The sequence below is a fragment of the Conger conger genome, chromosome 9, assembly GCF_963514075.1.
Source record: "Conger conger chromosome 9, fConCon1.1, whole genome shotgun sequence".
Taxonomy (NCBI): domain Eukaryota; kingdom Metazoa; phylum Chordata; class Actinopteri; order Anguilliformes; family Congridae; genus Conger; species Conger conger.
Genome location: NC_083768.1, coordinates 17,108,094 through 17,125,957, shown reverse-complemented (window position 1 = coordinate 17,125,957; position 17,864 = coordinate 17,108,094). Strand labels below are relative to the sequence as shown.

Genomic DNA, 17,864 nt, shown 5'->3' with positions numbered 1-17,864 from the left:
AAAGACCCAATACCATTTACTTGTATGAATAAGTTAATGACAGTTCAATGGTCAAGGATGCTTTTAACAAAAACAATTTATAATTACAAATTATATTTTTGACTACCGTTACAAGTTTTGGTGCCCCAAAACTAAGTTTCAGTTCGGGAAACAATTTTGATTTAAACAATCTGCTTGTTATTCAGTATTCTAACACTGTCAACAAATTTGAAATTTAATATCACAATTACAAAATTAGGTTTCCAGAATTTCTTATGGATTTACATCACCCATATTTTGGTTTAATCTTGCAGCAAAAAATGTTCATCAGCATGTGTGAAACAGATATTCGTTTCATTATGTTCTTTTTATATGCTGCAGCTTGATTTGACCCCTCAATTCAATGCATTAAATTACATAACATATACACAGAACCACTGTGAAAGAGGATTTTATTTACATAAATCATTTTTAACTTAAAGGCAAAATACTAAATATTCTTTTACTGTATCTTTTATTGAAAAGCAAATGATTGATCTAGAAATCAAAATCCTTCATTTCCAAAAGAAAAAAGCACAACTATTCCACAGAATAATCAGACTTTTTTTAACTTTCTGATTCTAACACCCCAGTTATAACTGAATTGTTTGATTCTGAAGAAGGCTGAGGGATAATTGAATCCATTACATCAAACCAAAAAAGAAATAAATCCTTTTAGCGGCATATTGCTATTACCCAGGAAGTAGGTGTTCCCATTAAAAAAGGTGTGTGATTTCAGGGTAAGGACCAAATGCATTTTGCACGTAATCAAGTGTTATTTGAAATGGCAAAAGTGGCAGATGCCTTCAGAAACACTGTAACGTTCAGAATTAAATACCAGGATCAGCAATTAACACAGGTACTGTCTGAATAAAACATGGTGCCGAGATATCAACGTACATTTCACTCATGAACCATCCCCAGCGGTAGAATGTTCCAAAACATTCATTTGGATACCTTTTCTTTTATAAAGGAAAGTCTTTTTTATTACATGTACAATAACGTACACAATTTTAGCAAGGTCACACAAGAGACCAGTAGTAATGAGAGGAGGTATATTTGTGGTTACAGTAGCACATCACATTAGTTGAAATCCTTCTTCCTTACACAAGAACTCTGACCGTCCGTTTTAAGATTTCTTTTTTTTGTGATTCATCAGAACTTCCTTCAAATATTTAAACAGCTTAACAGAAATAAAGAAAACTGCATCAGCATAACCCTTTGGGTGAAAACGGTAAGAATAATAACATAAGACCACCTTTTAACGGTTTCTTAAAATATTAAAGGCTATTTTTTTACAAAACTTTAATTTCAAACTTTCAGTGAACCATCAATGATCATGAGCATCCCTAGGAATGAAAGAACGTGCATCCCTTGCACTGAAAATATCAGGCATCTCCCATGGGCACACTGTAACACACACCTCATCATAATATTTACCCCTCCATAAGCCCTTGAAAAACAATATACACAAACTAAAACAGACAATCAAAATGCAAAAAAAAAAAAGAAAAAAAAAAAAAAAACATCCCTGATGTTGACAAACATGACGCCAAATTTAAATACACTTTCATCATTCCCCACTGGAGTCTGTGTCGTCATTAATGTAGTCTTCCTCCACAGGTGTTCCTCCATTTTGTGTCCCCCACTCGTCCTCGTCGTACTCAATACTGTCATTATCTTCCAGGAGTTCGTTCTCCAGCTCCGGCTCGTTGGCGGCTGCGGCAGCTTCCGCCCCTGCGGCCTCTGCGAATTCGCCCACGTTCTCGTTGGGCGCCACGTAACCGTTGTTGTTGGAAAAGGGAGCGCTGTCCCGGGCCTCCTCCTCGATGTACACCTTCTGGTGGCACATGGGACATGTGTCCTGGATGTACAGCCACTTCCGCAGGCAGAGCGCGTGGAAGTAGTGGTGGCAGGGCGTGAGGCGCGCCGACGTGGCAAACTCCTGGTAGCAGATGGCGCACACGTCCTCGATGTCGCGCAGCTGGTCGCCCTTGACCTCGGGGAGGGAGTTTATCTTCTTCACTGCAGTCCGGCGGTTGATGAAGGTCTTCCAGCCGTTCTTAGCCTGCAGGTAGATGTTGAAGTAGGCGTGCAGACACATCATGCAGGCCCGGATCTTGCTCCCCGACTCGAACATCATGGTGTACGCCCCGTTTCCGAACATGATGACCCCGAAGATGAACTCGATGACGTTGCCGGTGGAGCGTACGTAGTACACGTAGTCGTCCAGTTTCTCCCAGAGAACGTTGTAGTAGCCGTCCACCATGAAGAGGGTGTAAACCGTCAGGGAGACGATGACCTTGAGGCAGAGCTCCACGCAGAAGGCAGTGACGGCAAACAGCCAGGTGTTGAGGGCGTAGTGGTGCCAGAGGGCGTAGCTCAGCACGATGGGCAGCACGAAGAGGCATATGGACACCAGGAGGACAGGGAGGTGGCGGCGGACAGACGAGACGTGGGAGGCACTCAGGGACATGAGGACCGGGTCCGTCATCCCGTGGATGAAATGCAAGATGGCGGTCAAAAGAAGGCACATGTTGCGGCTCAGCCGCACCAGCCTCTCCTCGGGGTCCAGGCCACTCAGCCCAGTCTGAAGAGCCAGGATGAAGAACAGGACCGGCGCCACAAAGCCCAGCCGCTTGTCTTCCTCCTCGGTGGAGCCGATGAAAGCCAGGATGCTCAGCCCTAGGTAGTGCGCTATGGAGGAGATGACAGCACTCATACCCAGAACTGTTAGCGTGGAGTCGCAACCACTGATGATGAGGTTGCTAATCAGGTCCCAGAACACGTCCCAGGTCAGGTAGGTCTGCTCACCGCTTTCGTTCCTGACCACCTTGACCACATAGACCAGAATGATGGCCTGGGCGGTCATCCGGGTCAGCCAGAAGACCCGGAGAACATCTGGGAATCGGATCCTCTTCCATGTGTCCTCCACTAGCAGCTGCACCCCATAGATCCTGTACATGTGCCGGACCAGCAGGAAGACGTAGCGGCAGGAGTAGTAGAACCACTTGAGCTTCAGGATCAGGTACACAGCCGTATTGACGGCCAGCACCAAGCCAGACACGATGGCCACCAGCTGCCGCACATCCATGGGCAGCTCGATAATAAGCCCCCAGATGGGGATCATGATGTCCAGGACGACAAGCGCCGCAAACACTGACTGGACGTTCAGCAGCGCCACGTAGCCGATGCCAAACACGAGCTGGACAGCAGCCATCCCCAACCACAGGGTGGGTCCATTCCTTGGTAGCAGCCTAAAGCCCAGTGCTGCTTTGTAGTATGCACTGTAGAAGTCTATGTGCAAAGTGGCATAGTAGTTGATCAGGGTGGCCACCACACCCAGGAGCACTGCGAGGAACAGCATGTAGAACCTGAATAAGGCCCTCTGAGACAAGACCAGGACCACACTGGACACCAGAATACCTAGAAAGGAACAGGACAACAACATTTCAGACTATATTCCCATTACATTACGTTTAGCTGATGCTTTTTATCCAAAGCGACTTACAGTTGATTAGACTGGGGAAATGTGGGGGTTAAGGGACTTGCTCAAGGCCACAGCTGCACAGATCTTACTGTGGATACACCGGAGCTTGAAAGACCAACCTTCCAGGTCAAGCACCTTAGCCACTAGGCTATAGGCTGTCACAAATTTTTTTGAAGACTTCACAAAATATTGCCAAAAATAGACACAAGTACACAATTTTAAGTAAAGTATTACATCAAGAGAGAACACATCATGAACACAGAAAAGCCAGAATAATATAAACCTGTGTAACAAGTACAAAGGGCAACAGCGCATAATATTGATTAGGTACATGTAACTCTTCAATTCTCTGATAGGGCACTGCTATAGTACCCTTAGGCAAGGTACTTACTACTTCACCCAAACCACTTCAGTAAGTTGCATAAATGTACAGCATTTAAGAAGTTGTGCAAATTAGTCTGCATAAGAGCATTTACTTAATGCCGGAAAGGAATGTAATACAATGTGATAATAGGGCTAAGTTCATATTTTGTCAAAAGAAACATGTGTCAAACATTTTAAGAATTAAAGTTAATAAAGCTTACTTAGGAGTGTAATGAATCTCCGCTTAGTCGTTGGTAAAACATATTTTTCAAGCAGCTTACACTTTCTCTTAGAGAGGTCTTTAAACATTCTCAAGAGTAACTTTAAAGTTTGTTTTTGCAACAATCACACGTGCCTCAAACGAAAAGATTACGATTATTTCATCAATGATTAACATTCCAAAGAGGAAGAACCAACCAGCTTTTTGGAAATCTGTATTCTGTTGATATGAAAAACATTGTTCGGTAATGTTCAGCGAAGCAAAATGGTACAGAAACGGCTCGTCAGGAAGCCTCTGCTTTCAAGAAAGCAGCTTCTGGCATTGCTTCATACACTACATTATTTATTAACTTAATATTTCATATTGAAATATTTCTGATGAACATCAGTCAGGCTTTATAAGATATACTTTATATTCAGGTGGAGGTCCTGCGCCTAAACCTCTAAATGCAGTTGCAGAGCATCCTGGGAGAAAAGAATGTTGGGGACGACGGGATTACTCAAACTGCAGATCGTAATAAAGTTGCATTCAATTAAAAAATAATTACTCCAAATAAGTTCACTTGAAATTGTTGAGTATTAACTCAATACTCAAATTTATTTTATTTCTGCATAATCACAAGAAAAACAAACTTAATATTTTCCAGTAATGCAGATAATGAAGAGAACACAAAATCATCCCTTGACGTCGATCTGCCTGTTAAGGATCTCCCAACACCATTGTTTCCAGGCCCATCTGGCATTGCCTCTCCAACAGCAAGCCTTGAGACCCTGCACCTACGCCTACTCCTATGAAAGTTAAGAGATCTCTGGAGCTCTCTTAAATACCTGTCAGGTTAAGAATATTTTTAATATCAAGAGAAAATAACTTTCATTCTTAAATGTGAGTGTAGCAGTAAAAGTCACCAATTTTTATACTGAAATTATACTTCAGATTATTATTATTTTAACTTCGGTTTGCTTGATACATAATGGCCCGAGAACACAAGAATTGTTTAGTGAGGCACAGTCCTAGTAATCTTGAAAGCAAAACTTAAGACCTGGCATTCCAGAGCTATGAGTTAATTAACTTGTTGATAGCTCCTGAAGAAGAGTGATTGGGAACTAACTAACCTGTTTGACATTTTGCCCAGGAACGTTAAGGTTTAAATCAGTTTAAAGCTAGTGTACACCATTTACCAGTATGTTAACGCACTAACCTTAACTTACCTACGCATTGCCTTGCTAGTTGTCTTAGCAGGTTTACTAAAGACGACAATCAATCAATGGCTGCTAGCTAGCTTGTAAGCAGACATTTTCTACATATAAATATTGCTAGTAAAAGTACTTTACGTTAGCTAGCTAATTAACTGTAGTGCCAATTCGGATATTCATCGGTACAGTGACATTAACGTTAAAGCTACAGAACGGTAACATGGCATAGCTTATTAGCCATGTTATCCAATGTCTAGCTGAGCGTCCCCTTAACGTTTCTGGGCCAAGCTAGCGAATAAAAAATAAAATAAAAACATTTTTAGGACGCTGCAACGAAAAGTGCTAGGCTAGTCAGCTATGTCATAACTTACATGGCAGTTACAAGGCTGTGAATAGTTGCTAATGTTGCTAGCTTTACAGTGCGCCCACGGGAAACGAATCACACGCAATAGGTAGTAAGTTAGCCACACGACTAGCTTAGCTAAATAGCATTGCCTAAAAGACATCCAAAACGTTGAAAGTGCAGTAAACCACCAAAAGTTATCGGACTTATTTGAGCTGCACCCAGAAACAGAAAACGCCACTTGTTGATTACATTAGCTAGCTGGCTAGCTAGTTAGCGGTAAATTGGATTTGGATTTTGGAAGCGCGAAGAGCCATGAGTGCTTGACAGGTGACCTCAGGTACTGGATAGCTAACTTAGCTTGCTAGTATAGCTAGCGATTTTTGGAAAATTGGCTGCAATGACAGTCAGTGGAATGGATCACTCAAACGAAACCCTTTTAAGCATAGTATTACTTTTGAATGACCTTACCCAAAAATCGGAGTAAAACCTTTCCGGTGGCCCCGGCCCACCCGGACCCGGGATCATAGTAAGAGTTAAAAATGGCGTCGATAATAAAGATGCAGGGAACTCGCAATGCCACATCCAGTACGGCCAAGGCCTGTTGGCTGATTCGGGCATGAGCGGACGCCATGGCACAGGGCGTTGTTTCTGGAGGACACGGTCTCTCCGTTTGATATCCTCAACCTCCGGTCCTGGATGTCCGGATTCTTCGGATTTCCACACGTTATTTAACGGGATCCCCACACTCCGCCATCTTCGCCTTCCAGCTACTGCAATGCGAGGAACGCGGAAGTAACCCTTAATTTGAACTTTACGTCACAACGAAAACGTCAAATTGAGGGACGATTTCACCGTGTCCCACTTCACCATGACGTAGAAAACGTTTTTATATGCGCAAACCACATAGGCTTGGTCAACACAGGAAACAAGATAAGATAAGAACAGATATATCAAACTTTTAAAAACATGCAACAAAACATTATTCAGCCCCATTGATTTCCACTATATATATATATATATATGTGTGTGTGTGTGTGTGTGTGTGTGTGTGTGTGTGAATGTACATATATGTAAATTGACATTTAACTTTAAATGCAAATATTTCTAAGATATCTACTGGGCAATATTTAGCACCCCCCCCTCAAGAAAAGGTCTTGAGTCGCAGTTGCTGTGTCAACTGCAGTAAATTCAGGTCATTATGAGGCTGAATACATAAATCAGAGACATACCCAACATTGGGTTAAAATAAAGTGGAAAAAATGTGTTTATTGTGGTTAGAGTGCTACGTGTATCGTTTATTGTACGTCATGTATTGTATTACGATGCTCCGATGTTCATTTGACGTCCATCGTCTGTGATTGTAACAGCTGTTTCATTGCAAGATTTTGGCACTGCCAGTGTTCCGTCAGAGGCTAGGATTCAGTAAATCGGCCTTCTGTGAATATGTCGCACCGAGAGATCCAAGACGGCAGATTTTGACTCACGACGAAAGATTCTTCTACGATTTGGAAATTTTGTCTTCGACTGCAGAATTGTGACAAAAATGATCAGTGTATAGCCTACCCAATTTTAAAGCAGTGGTTAGGGCTTTAATACAGTTTATTTCAGTGTTTGGTGCACCTAAAATCATCCAAAATGGCCAAGGAACTACCTTTACCTGTTCTCTCGGGTCCTCCAACAACTCCATATAAAGCACAATAGATCTTCAGCCTATCATACACAAAGACAAGGTGCACTAGAACGTTTCCACCAAACATTGAAGTCACTGTGTGCTTATTGTACAGAGTTGGGCAGGGATTGCGAGTAGGGGTTGCCATTGTTGCTCCTGACAGCTAGAGAAGTAATTCAAGAAAGCACTGGTTTTAGCCCACTTGTCATTTACAGTGACACATGGGATCAACATCTTCAGTGTGTGCGTCCGCTGTTTGACAGGCTCTCATCAGCAAATTAACTAAAGCAACAGTTACTTACTTGGGAAAGGTAGTAAGACGTCCAGGAGTTTCCTCCTCCTGCTACCAAATTATCTCATGCGTTTCCTCGGCATGGTAGGTTACTACTGCAGCTTTTGTAAGAACTTCTGGCTGACCTTCTGAAGGCTGATGTAAAGTTTCTGTGGTCCTCTAAATGTCATGCTGTATTACAAAATCTAAAGGCTCTCCTGTGTTCTGTTCCAGTACCTGCTGCACTGTGTACGGATAAACCATTTGTGCTTCAGGTGGATGCTTGTTGGGGAAGTTTGGGCTCGTTCCATCTTGTTGCAGGCTGATAGGAGAGGGGTGGAGCGACCTGTTAGTTATTTTTATAAAAAGTTCAACTCTAATCAGCTCAAGTACTACTAGTACTAGTAGTTAAAAAAGAAGCACTTACTCTCATCTGGTCTTGCTCACTGCAACATTTTGATGTGTAGCTAGGTTCTGGTGTAGTTCAACATGTAGCCTACACTGATCATAATCCTCTTACTGTGTTCATTGCAAAATCCAAATCAAAGGCTAATTTGATCGGCACGATTTTTGCAACTGTATGGTTTGGAGATGTGTCACATTAAAGGCACAGAAAATGTGATAGCAGACATACTTTCTCACACCCCCTCATCTCAATATTGTTGTGTTGTGCTTTCCCCTTTACTTTGCCCTCGCTCTCTCTTGGTCTCTCTTTCAGATCTTAAATTGCTCCAAGGTACAGAGGTGGCTGAGGTGGAAGTTGAGGAAGGCGTTTGGAGGAGACCGGTAATATGGTTAGGGCATAGATTTGGTGAGGAGTCCTATAATACACCCAGTGAACACTTTATTAGGTATTTATTAGACTTCCTTGACCTTCCTGTCAGCTTTGACCAGTCTGGCTATTCATCTCTCATTAACAATGCGTTTCTGTCTGCAGAACTGCTGTTCATTGGATTCTTTTTGTTTGTTTGCACCATTCTTTGCAAACTAGTGTGCGTGAAAATCCCAGGAGATCAGCCATTTCTGATATAGTCAAACCACACGTCTGCCACCAACAATCATTCCACGGTCAAAGATCACATTTCCCCCCCATTCTGATGGTTGATGTGAACATTAACTGAAGCTCCTGACCTGTATCTACATGATTGTATGCATTGCACTGCTGCCACACAATTGGCTGATTAGATAATCACATGACTAAGTAGGTGTGATAAAGTAAAAATGTTCCTCATAAAGTGGTGGTGAGTGTATATGATATAGGGTAATCCATATGGTAATTTGTGTTTGGGGGCTGAGATGTTATGTATAGTTTGGTTAGTTACAGGTACAATAAGTCATTTTGGACTTGAATGGTCAAGAGAGGAATTGCAGCAACAAACATGCTCAAACCACAACACTGTTTATCCCACTCCTTCTCTGTGAACACACTGACATTGAAACACCATTGGCTGTGGCAATTTGAACCCATTTTCAACCAATGAGCTTGAATTATTGTACAACTATACAATGTTTTGGTACAGTGCCGGCCCGTCAACTGCATATTTTGAAACCCGAATTTAAGGACTATAAACAGAGGCAGAGGGTGAGTCAACATGTCAGTGAGCCTTTTTCAATGACAGGAAGGGATTTACAATGGTCTTAACACAAAAATCTTACCTATTGTACCTTTAGATAGCTCACTTTTTTATGAAGGGGGGTGTGACAGCCTCAGTCTGTGTAGCCCATCGATCTATACTCAATAACCAATAATGACAAATTGAAATCATGTTTATTAGAAATCTCCAGCGTTGTCTTGGCTGTATGCTTTGTTGTGCTGAAAGATGAACTGTCGCCCCAGTCTGAGGTTGTGTGTACTCTGGAGCAGGCTTTCTTCAAGGTTCTTTCTGCATTTGCCTTCCCTCATTCTGACCAGTCTCCCTGTCCCTGCTGCTGAGAAGCACCCTGGTGTCACCCTGATGAGTAATGGGTGTTCATCAGACATAGTGCTTGAATTTCTGCCCAGAGAGTTACATTTTTGTCTCGCCAGTCCATAGAATCTTTTTCTTGATGCTCTCAGAGTCCTTTAAATGCCGTCATATGCCTTTTACTCAAGTGGCTTCCGCCTAACCACTCTACCATAAAGGCCAGATTGATGGCATGCTGCTGAGATGGTCGTCCTTCCAGCAGGTTCTCCCATCTCTGCAGAGGACATTCGAAGCTCTGTTAGTGACCATTGGCTTCTTGGTCACCTCCCTGACCAAGGCTCTTCTTGCCTGGTTACTCAGTTTGGCCAGAAGGCCAACTCTTGGCAAAGAAGTGGATCTTTTGAAATGGTCTTATACCTTGCCCTTGGCACAATTTTATCATGGCAGTCTACATAGAGTTCCTGACATGCAGTGCGAATTGTGGGACCATATACACAGGTATGGCTTTCTAAACTATGTCCAACCAATTCAATTTTCCACAGGTGACTCCAGTCAACTTCTAGACACATCTTAAGGATAATGAAAGCAAACAGGATGCACCTGACTATAATTTGGAGTACCACAGCAAAGGATCTAAATACTTGAGATTAAATGAGATTTAATTTGAAACATTTTAACTTTATCATTATGGGTTATTGAGTGTAGATTGATTGATTTCTATAAATATAAATTTTATCTATTTAAAATCCATCCATCCATCCATCATCACCCGCTTATCCGGAGTCGGGTCGTGGGGGGAGTAGGCAAAGCCGGGTATTCCAGGCGTCCCTCTCCCCAGCAACGCATTCTAGCTCCTCCTGGGGGATCCCGAGGCGTTCCCTGGCCAGGAGAGATATATAATCTCTCCAGCGGGCTCTGGGTCTCCCTCGGGGTCTCCGCCCAGTTGGACGAGCCCGGAAAACCTCCAAAGGGAGGCGCCCGGGAGGCATCCTGATCAGATGCCCGAACCACCTCAATTGGCTCCTTTCGACGCGAAGGAGCAGCGGCTCTACTCCGAGCTCCCTCCGGCTGTCCGAGCTCCTCACCCTATCTCTAAGGCTGAGCCCGGCCACCCTACGGAGGAAGCTCATTTCGGCCGCTTGTATACGCGATCTCGTTCTTTCGGTCACTACCCAAAGCTCGTGACCATAGGTGAGGGTTGGGACGTAGATCGACCAGTAAATTGCATTACTGCTGACGCTGCACCGATCCGCCTGTCGATCTCACGCTCCCTTCTACCTTCACTCGTGAACAAGACCCCGAGATACTTGAACTCCTTCACTTGGGGCAAAGACTCGTTCCCAACCCGGAGGGAGCAATCCACCGTTTTCCGGCAGAGAACCATGGCCTCGGACTTGGAGGTGCTGACTCTCATCCCGGCCGCTTCACACTCGGCTGCAAACCGCTCCAGTGCGTGCTGAAGGTCACGGTCCGATGAAGCCAGCAGAACCACATCATCCGCAAAAAGCAGAGATGCGATTCTGAGGTCACCAAACCGGACACTCTCCTCACCTCGGCTGTGCCTTGAGATCCTGTCCATGAATACCACAAACAGGACCGGTGACAAGGGGCAACCTTGGCGGAGTCCAACACCCACCGGAAACATGCTTGACTTTGTGCCGAGAATGCGGACACAGCTCTCACTTTGGTTATACAGGGACCTGATGGCTCGTAACAACGGCCCTGGTACCCCATACTCCCGCAGTACACCCCACAGGGTTCCCCGGGGGACACGGTCGAAAGCCTTCTCTAAGTCCACAAAGCACATGTGGACTGGATGGGCAAACTCCCATTCACTCCCACATTCATTTAAAATGAATGTCCAAAAAGTGAAGGGGTCTGAATACTTTCTGAAGCCACCGTAGATGTGGAATTGTGATGCAACAAACAGTAGCAACAGCGCAATGATTTTACAACTGTTATGATACAAACTGTAGTAAAATATAGTTATTTGTCTTCTGAACCACTAGCTGAGATATTAACTGAAAAGCTTTTACATTTTGCATAAAATTAATTATTTTGTTTTTATGTCTTAGCTACTCATGTTTGTTTAGACGGTGTTAATTTCAAACATACTTGTGTAAAAGATACGGGACACAATACTTTTCATGAATGTTTGCACTTTTAATGGTTTGTCTGCGCTTCAGATTTGACGACTGTCCAACTGACATGCTGCAGATGATATACAATGTCTGTATAACATTTCTGAATTGGAGCTGTTGGCTTGGGAAGCATATGAACTGATAACCCATAGTTTACAATGATGTACAAGGGGTTAAGTGAATTATATTTTTATAGATCCTTAAAAACTTTCAATCAGTGTTGGATCATTCCACAATGTGAGGTTGTAAACATTTGTGGAGAAGACAAGTTTAGTACATTATAAATAGTCAAAGGATAAGAAGCACTTTCAAAGTCTGTAAAAAGGCAAATTACATCATTTGTGTGATTGGGAGCAAGCAAATTCATCTTCCTGAAAAGAAGACTTTCAGCGTATTGTTGAAAATGGTGTTTGCCATCTCCAAAGGGTCCTCGTCTCTTGCTGCAGCCATGATCTCTAACACTTGACTGAAATTAAAAGGAGGAAAAGGACTTATTCAACTTATATTAGTATATTTTCATTAATATTTGACATTGTTATGACACATCTATTATGAGATATATGATGTGGATAACTTTAAAATAGTGCATGTAGTGCAATTATTACAGTCCTGATTGTATTTAATTCCGTAATTACAGAACAGATAAATACAGCTCAAAATACCTTGTGAAAAATAAGTTGAAACTGAAAATATATTAGTTTTGATCCCTGAACCAAACATTTTCAAAACTCACACATTTTAATTTAATATTAGAAAATAATACTGCAGATAATGACATTTCAAATACAACTATCTATGGCCCTGGTCTGATACAGCAAGCAATCTGTTGGTCTAGCAATGTGAGAATGCCTGCTCTTTGATGTGGTATACCCTGCATTGATATACATACATGATGTGGCATGGCTCATTCCGGTCTTTCAGGCAATGGCCCGTCTCCCATTTCTTCTTTGTGGGAAATGTTGTCTTGATGTACTTTGAACCTGCATGTGTCGCTTTCACCCCACACCAAGGAGCATCTAAAAAAAGAAGAATGGGACATATTCTGTCACATCAAATAAAATGTACACACACCAATATAATATGTACTCACTGAGCACTTTATTAGGTAGACCTGTACACCAGCTTGATAATCCAAATATTTTATCAGCCAATCATCTTGCAGCAACTAAATACATAGAAGCATACAGACGTGGTCAAGAGGTTCAGCTGTTTTTCAGACCAAGTGACAGAATGGGGAAGAAATGTGATCCAAGTGACTTTGACTGTCGAATGATTGTTGGTGCCAGACAGGGTGGTTTGAGTATCTCAGAAGCTACTGATCATCTGGGATTTTCAAACACAAGTCTCTAGAGTTTACAGAGAATGGTGTGAAAAACAAAAAAAGCAGTTCTGCGGGCAGAAACACGTTGTTAATGTCAGAGGAGAAGGGCCAGAGTGGTTGAAGTTGACAGGAAAGTGACAGTAATGGAAATAACCACACATTACAACAGTGGTATGCAGAAGAGCATCTCTGAACATACAACGTGTAAAACCCCTAAGTGGATAGGCTACAGCAGCAGAAGACTTAAGTCAAAAAAATTGGTCTAATAAATACCTAATGTGCTCACTGAGTGTACATTAACAAGATATTCAACTCTTGTAAATGGTTGGCATTTATATGGCGCCTTTCTCCAAAGCACTTGATTGATACTTTTCACTCAACCATTCATACACACACTCATACACCAACGGCGATTGGCTGCCATGCAGGGCACCAACCAGCTAGTCAGGAGCATTTGCAGGTTAGGTGTCTTGCTCAGGGACACTTCGACACACCCAGGGCAGGATCGAACCGGCAACCCTCCGACTGCCAGACGACCGCTCTTACTGCCTGAGCCAGTGTCGCCCCCGTGTTCTTGTGTTCCCTCATTTTGTGTTGCAGTGCAATGAATATTCTGCCTTCAACAATATCTCTTCATGAACACTAACCTTCTACCAGGAAATTATAATAAATGTGTGTATCTGTACATAAGGGTCTCATGGTTGAGAATATTTGTGTCATACTGTAACGCGGGAAACATACCCGTTTCAATCATCAGCCGTTCAGTGGGGATTGATTTCATGGCCTCAAGATTGGCTTCAGTTTTCAAAGAGCTGACACAGATGAAATTATTTGTTTATTAAAATTGAATTGTTGTTGTTGTTGTAACCAGTGGCAGTTTCCCATTTTTTTTTTTTTTTTTTTTTTTTTTTTTTTAATGCATTTGCCTTGTAGCCATCAATGCTTGGGTCAGTTTATGGAAAGGCAAACCAGGTATGTTATACACAGCAACAACTGCCTTGCAAATTAAAGAGCCAGCAACAGTTATACAGTTAGTTACAACAATACACCACACTTGTAACATTAGGCTCCATTAAAATTATTAATAGATAAGACTGCAGGCAAATAGATTGTTGAGCCCTACCAGCCATTGATGCCAATATAAAGGTCTAAGTCAATAAGGGCTGCAGCATCTTCCTTGCTCCCATCAAAGGAATGCACCTAACACAGAACAAAATTGATCAATGTTTTGAGATCTAGTATACTCTACAAAGCAGTGATAAGATGCTTTGTAGAGTATATGCGAATGTCAACAGGCCCAAAATGAAATGAACAAAAGCGTACTCACCACTCCTCCAGCACACCTGCCTCTGTTCCTTTTCATAATGTCTGTGAAAGTCAGAAAGAGACATGGATCGGTGAGACTCTTATTCAGGACAACCAGGCTTGATGGATGTTTTACCTCCAACATAAGGTCCATACCTAGAAACTCCTTATGTGAGTTTCTGCAGTGGAGAAACATTGGGAGCCCTGTTTCCTCAGCTAAATCAAACTGCTTCTCAAAATACCTGTAAAAAGAGGAGGGTTAGTATACAATGAAGAAAATAAAAATATGAATCTAACGTCCTGCTTGTTCATATTTCAACAATGTACAAAAAATAAATAAATTATATACTTACGCAAGTTGAGTTTCTTTTGGACAAAATTCCAATCTATCAAAATCTAAAAGTAGTTGGGGAAAACATGAGACAAAATCATCTACCACTCAAAAAACATTTTAAAATGCATTCATTGGTTACAGTTGTTATCTCCATGAAAGTTTTGCAAGAAAAAGTTGCTGCCCCAATATAAGAAATACATATAAAATGATAGATGATACCACTAGGAAAATGATAATTATTCATACTACACTGTAGTATATGGAAAAGTGAACAAGTTATCTGGATCTGCTATAACATTAGATGTACTTGGCTGTGCAAAAATTGTATCATAAATTAGTATTTAACTGCTCAGATTAATTATAATATAAAACTGGCCATTTTTAATTGTACATGTACATACATAGCTGTTTAATACAAGTGTTCCACAAAGTCAGTTGACAGTGCTTGTATTGCTGATGGAAAGTTTTATTTTGGGGTCTGACTTTTTAGAAAATTTTGTTCAGAAGTTTAAAAAAAGTATCTTACCAAGACCGCACTCCCCTATAGCCACCACTGTTCCCTTGTTTGTCAAGGCCAACTCTCTCAAAGAGGCAAAGTATTGGTCTGGTCCGTTCTGGTCAAACTCACTGCAGCGTGTTGGATGACAGCCCACAGTAGTGCAAAATTCATCTGCGCATTGAGGGATGCGACATCAATCAAGGCTCAGTTAAGCAACTCTTACTTCTGTGTTTTAAAGTACTAAAAACCTTTACTGGGTAATGAATCAACTCAGATAGTTGAATCAGTTTCAGAGATGTACGGTGAGGTCCATAAGTATTTGGATGGTGGTACAATTTATGTTCTTTTCGATCTGTACTCCAGCACATTGGATTTGAAATGAAACAATGAATATGAGGTTAAAATTCAGACTGTTGCCTTTAATTTGATGGTATGAACATTCATATCAGGAGACATAGGCCAAACAATAGCCCTTCAAATAAACTATTTGGAACATCATAAAGAAGAGAGCATTGATGTGCTCAGTATTAATGCAAAGGGGCTGGTAGGCCAATGAAGACCTCTCCAGTTGATGACTGAAGAATTCCCACCATAATGACGAAGAAAACTCCAAACACCTGTCTAACAGATCAGAAACAAGCAGACAGGTATAGATGTGTCAGTGACTATGTCTGCCAAAGACTTCACAAATAATAAAATAGAGGCTACACTGCAAGATGCAAACCACTAGTAATCTGCAAAAACAGGACTGCCAAGTAATAGCTTGTTACGAATGACCTAAATGAGCCAGCTCAGAGTTCTGAAAAAAGGTCTTGTGAACAGATGAGACTTGTATCAGAATGATGGCAAGAGGCCAAAAGGAAAGCCACGACACCCGCCCTTAATCTGTGAAACATAATGATGGGGTGTTCTACTTATGGACATGTATGACTGCTACAAGTGCTGGCTCACTTGCCTTCATTGATAATGTAACTGCTGATGAATTTTGTACAGAAGCATCTTATCTGCTCAAGTTCAATCACATGCCTCCAAACTCATCGGACGGTGCTTCATCTGACAGCAAAGCAATGTTCACAAGCATACACCAGTGCTCTCTTTCTGTTGTTCTGTTGATATTGATGTAAATCCAATGTGTTGGAGTGCGGACCCAAGAGAACAGAAATTGTACCACTGTCCACATACTTATGGACCTCGCTGTATATCATTTATGACACAAGAGCTACACTAAAAAGTGGCAAACAGGTGTTTACCTCGTGTTTCAGCCAACTGTATAGCTTCTTTGCTGTCAGCAAGGTTCCCTCCTGTGATTATGAACTTTAAGTATGAAAACAAACAACATCCTTTTATTCCAGAAATTCTGTACAAATAAAATGAAATTATACACTCACTAAGTACTTTAGTAGGAATACATATACACCTACTTAGTAATGTAATCAGCCAACCATGTGGCAGCAGTGCAACGCATAAAATCATGCAGATATAGGGCAGGAGCTTCAGTTAATGTTCACATCAACCATCAGAATGGTGAAGAAATGTGATCTCTGTGATTTTGACCATTGCATGATTGCTGGTGCCAGACTGGTGCTGGTTTATGTATCTCAGAAACTGGTGATCTCCTAGGTCTTTCGCACACAGCAGTCTCTAGATTTTGCAGAGAATGGTGCAAAAAACAAAAAACATCCAGTGAGCAGCAGTTCTGCTGGCAAAAACGCCTTGTTAATGAGAGAGGTCAGGGGAGAAGGGCCAGACTAGTCAAAGCTGACAGGAAGGTAATAGTAAACCAAATCTCTGAGTATACAACGCATCAAACAGACAGACTACAGCAGCAAGACCACACTCTTAATACATTAAAGAACTGACCTTTTGGACGCCGACATTAAAGGCTCTTTCAATAACTTGTTGGAAGTCATCTGCAAAACAGAAAAGAAAACTTTATACGTGGTACACGCAATTTGCACAGTGCACACTATACGTTCTGTAAACAACTTAACAGAACGTTACATTAACTGACCTGGGTGCTTCTGGTTTCCCCTATATATTCCTCGAAACATAGAATCCGTCAGATTTATGCCGATATCTGTGAAAATATAAACGGTTTTAAATATTACATACACAAGGACAGACATACCACAAAGCTATCAATTCTTTGGAAATATGGCACTACAGATAAGGTTAGCAAAATAAATCTCAGCAAACAATGCACTGGAAAAGTAGCTAACTGTTAAGTTACATTAAATCAGGTAACTTAACGTAACATTGGCTAACGTTATTTATTCTGGAGGGGATACAGTCACTCCTGCTAGCCAGGTGTACTGTCTGCAGCCAGTTAGCAAGTTCACCATATAGTTTTCGCACAGTATCTAGCATATAACGAAAAACTAAATCGGTTAGTTTCAGTAATCACGGGATTACATCTCTGTCACTTACATTAGCAATTGTGCATACCATAATTACCATTTAATCCTTACCTATAAATTTGAAGCGAGCCATGGTTGTTCTGTTAAAAAATCCACATGCGATACTAACTATTCCCATAATACATTGGTATACCGTAAACTCTAGAATAATTGTTCAGTATTCTTCATTTGAAGTGGTAAATCGCTTGGTGTGGTTGACCACATCAATTAAAATGACAAAAAATATACATATATATCGTGGTTGAATATATGGGGAAGGATCTGTACCTTGCACATTATGTCTACAGTTAACAACACAGCAACCTTAGGCAAAAACTTACAGTATTATTACTTGGTATATGCACTTACTGCGCTTCTACATCTAGGGTACGAC

The 17,864-nt window shown here is 41.6% G+C and overlaps 2 protein-coding genes across 3 annotated transcripts; both read right to left on the bottom strand.

The window, feature by feature from the left end:
• Nucleotides 1–414: 414 nt before the first annotated feature.
• Nucleotides 415–6,393, bottom strand: rnf139 (ring finger protein 139). Its single transcript, XM_061255098.1, has 2 exons — nt 6,099–6,393; nt 415–3,444 (listed from the first exon to the last, which is right to left on the bottom strand). The coding sequence occupies exons 1-2, from the start codon at nt 6,259–6,261 to the stop codon at nt 1,592–1,594; spliced, it is 2,016 nt and encodes a 671-aa protein (XP_061111082.1). The 5' UTR covers nt 6,262–6,393; the 3' UTR covers nt 415–1,591.
• A 5,223-nt stretch (nt 6,394–11,616) lies between these two features.
• On the bottom strand, nt 11,617–17,860 carry tatdn1 (TatD DNase domain containing 1). Of its 2 annotated transcripts, none has more exons than XM_061253570.1 (12): nt 17,840–17,860; nt 17,086–17,151; nt 16,935–16,984; nt 16,325–16,388; nt 15,102–15,245; nt 14,595–14,637; nt 14,398–14,483; nt 14,264–14,304; nt 14,060–14,136; nt 13,678–13,748; nt 12,505–12,631; nt 11,617–12,081 (listed from the first exon to the last, which is right to left on the bottom strand). In XM_061253570.1, exons 2-12 carry the CDS (start codon nt 17,123–17,125, stop codon nt 11,979–11,981), a joined length of 846 nt encoding a protein of 281 aa, XP_061109554.1. In that variant the 5' UTR covers nt 17,126–17,151; nt 17,840–17,860; the 3' UTR covers nt 11,617–11,978. The 2 variants fall into 2 exon arrangements, with proteins under 2 accessions (XP_061109554.1, XP_061109553.1); XM_061253569.1 differs by lacking the exon at nt 17,840–17,860 and adding an exon at nt 17,543–17,727.
• Between the last annotated feature and the right edge of the window lie 4 nt (nt 17,861–17,864).

What these genes read in the sequence shown, in the direction of transcription:
- rnf139 (XM_061255098.1), bottom strand. Translation starts at nt 6,261, where the DNA reads ATGGCGTCCGCTCATGCCCGAATCAGCCAACAGGCCTTGGCCGTACTG. An exon ending in GGTTTTACTCCGATTTTTGG is followed by an intron (nt 3,445 to 6,098) that starts GTAAGGTCATTC and finishes GTTCCTTTCTAG; the next exon opens with GTATTCTGGTGTCCAGTGTG.
- tatdn1 (XM_061253569.1), bottom strand. Translation starts at nt 17,609, where the DNA reads ATGGGAATAGTTAGTATCGCATGTGGATTTTTTAACAGAACAACCATG. An exon ending in GGGAAACCAGAAGCACCCAG is followed by an intron (nt 16,985 to 17,085) that starts GTCAGTTAATGT and finishes TCTGTTTTGCAG; the next exon opens with ATGACTTCCAACAAGTTATT. An exon ending in CTCACATAAGGAGTTTCTAG is followed by an intron (nt 14,305 to 14,397) that starts GTATGGACCTTA and finishes TGACTTTCACAG; the next exon opens with ACATTATGAAAAGGAACAGA.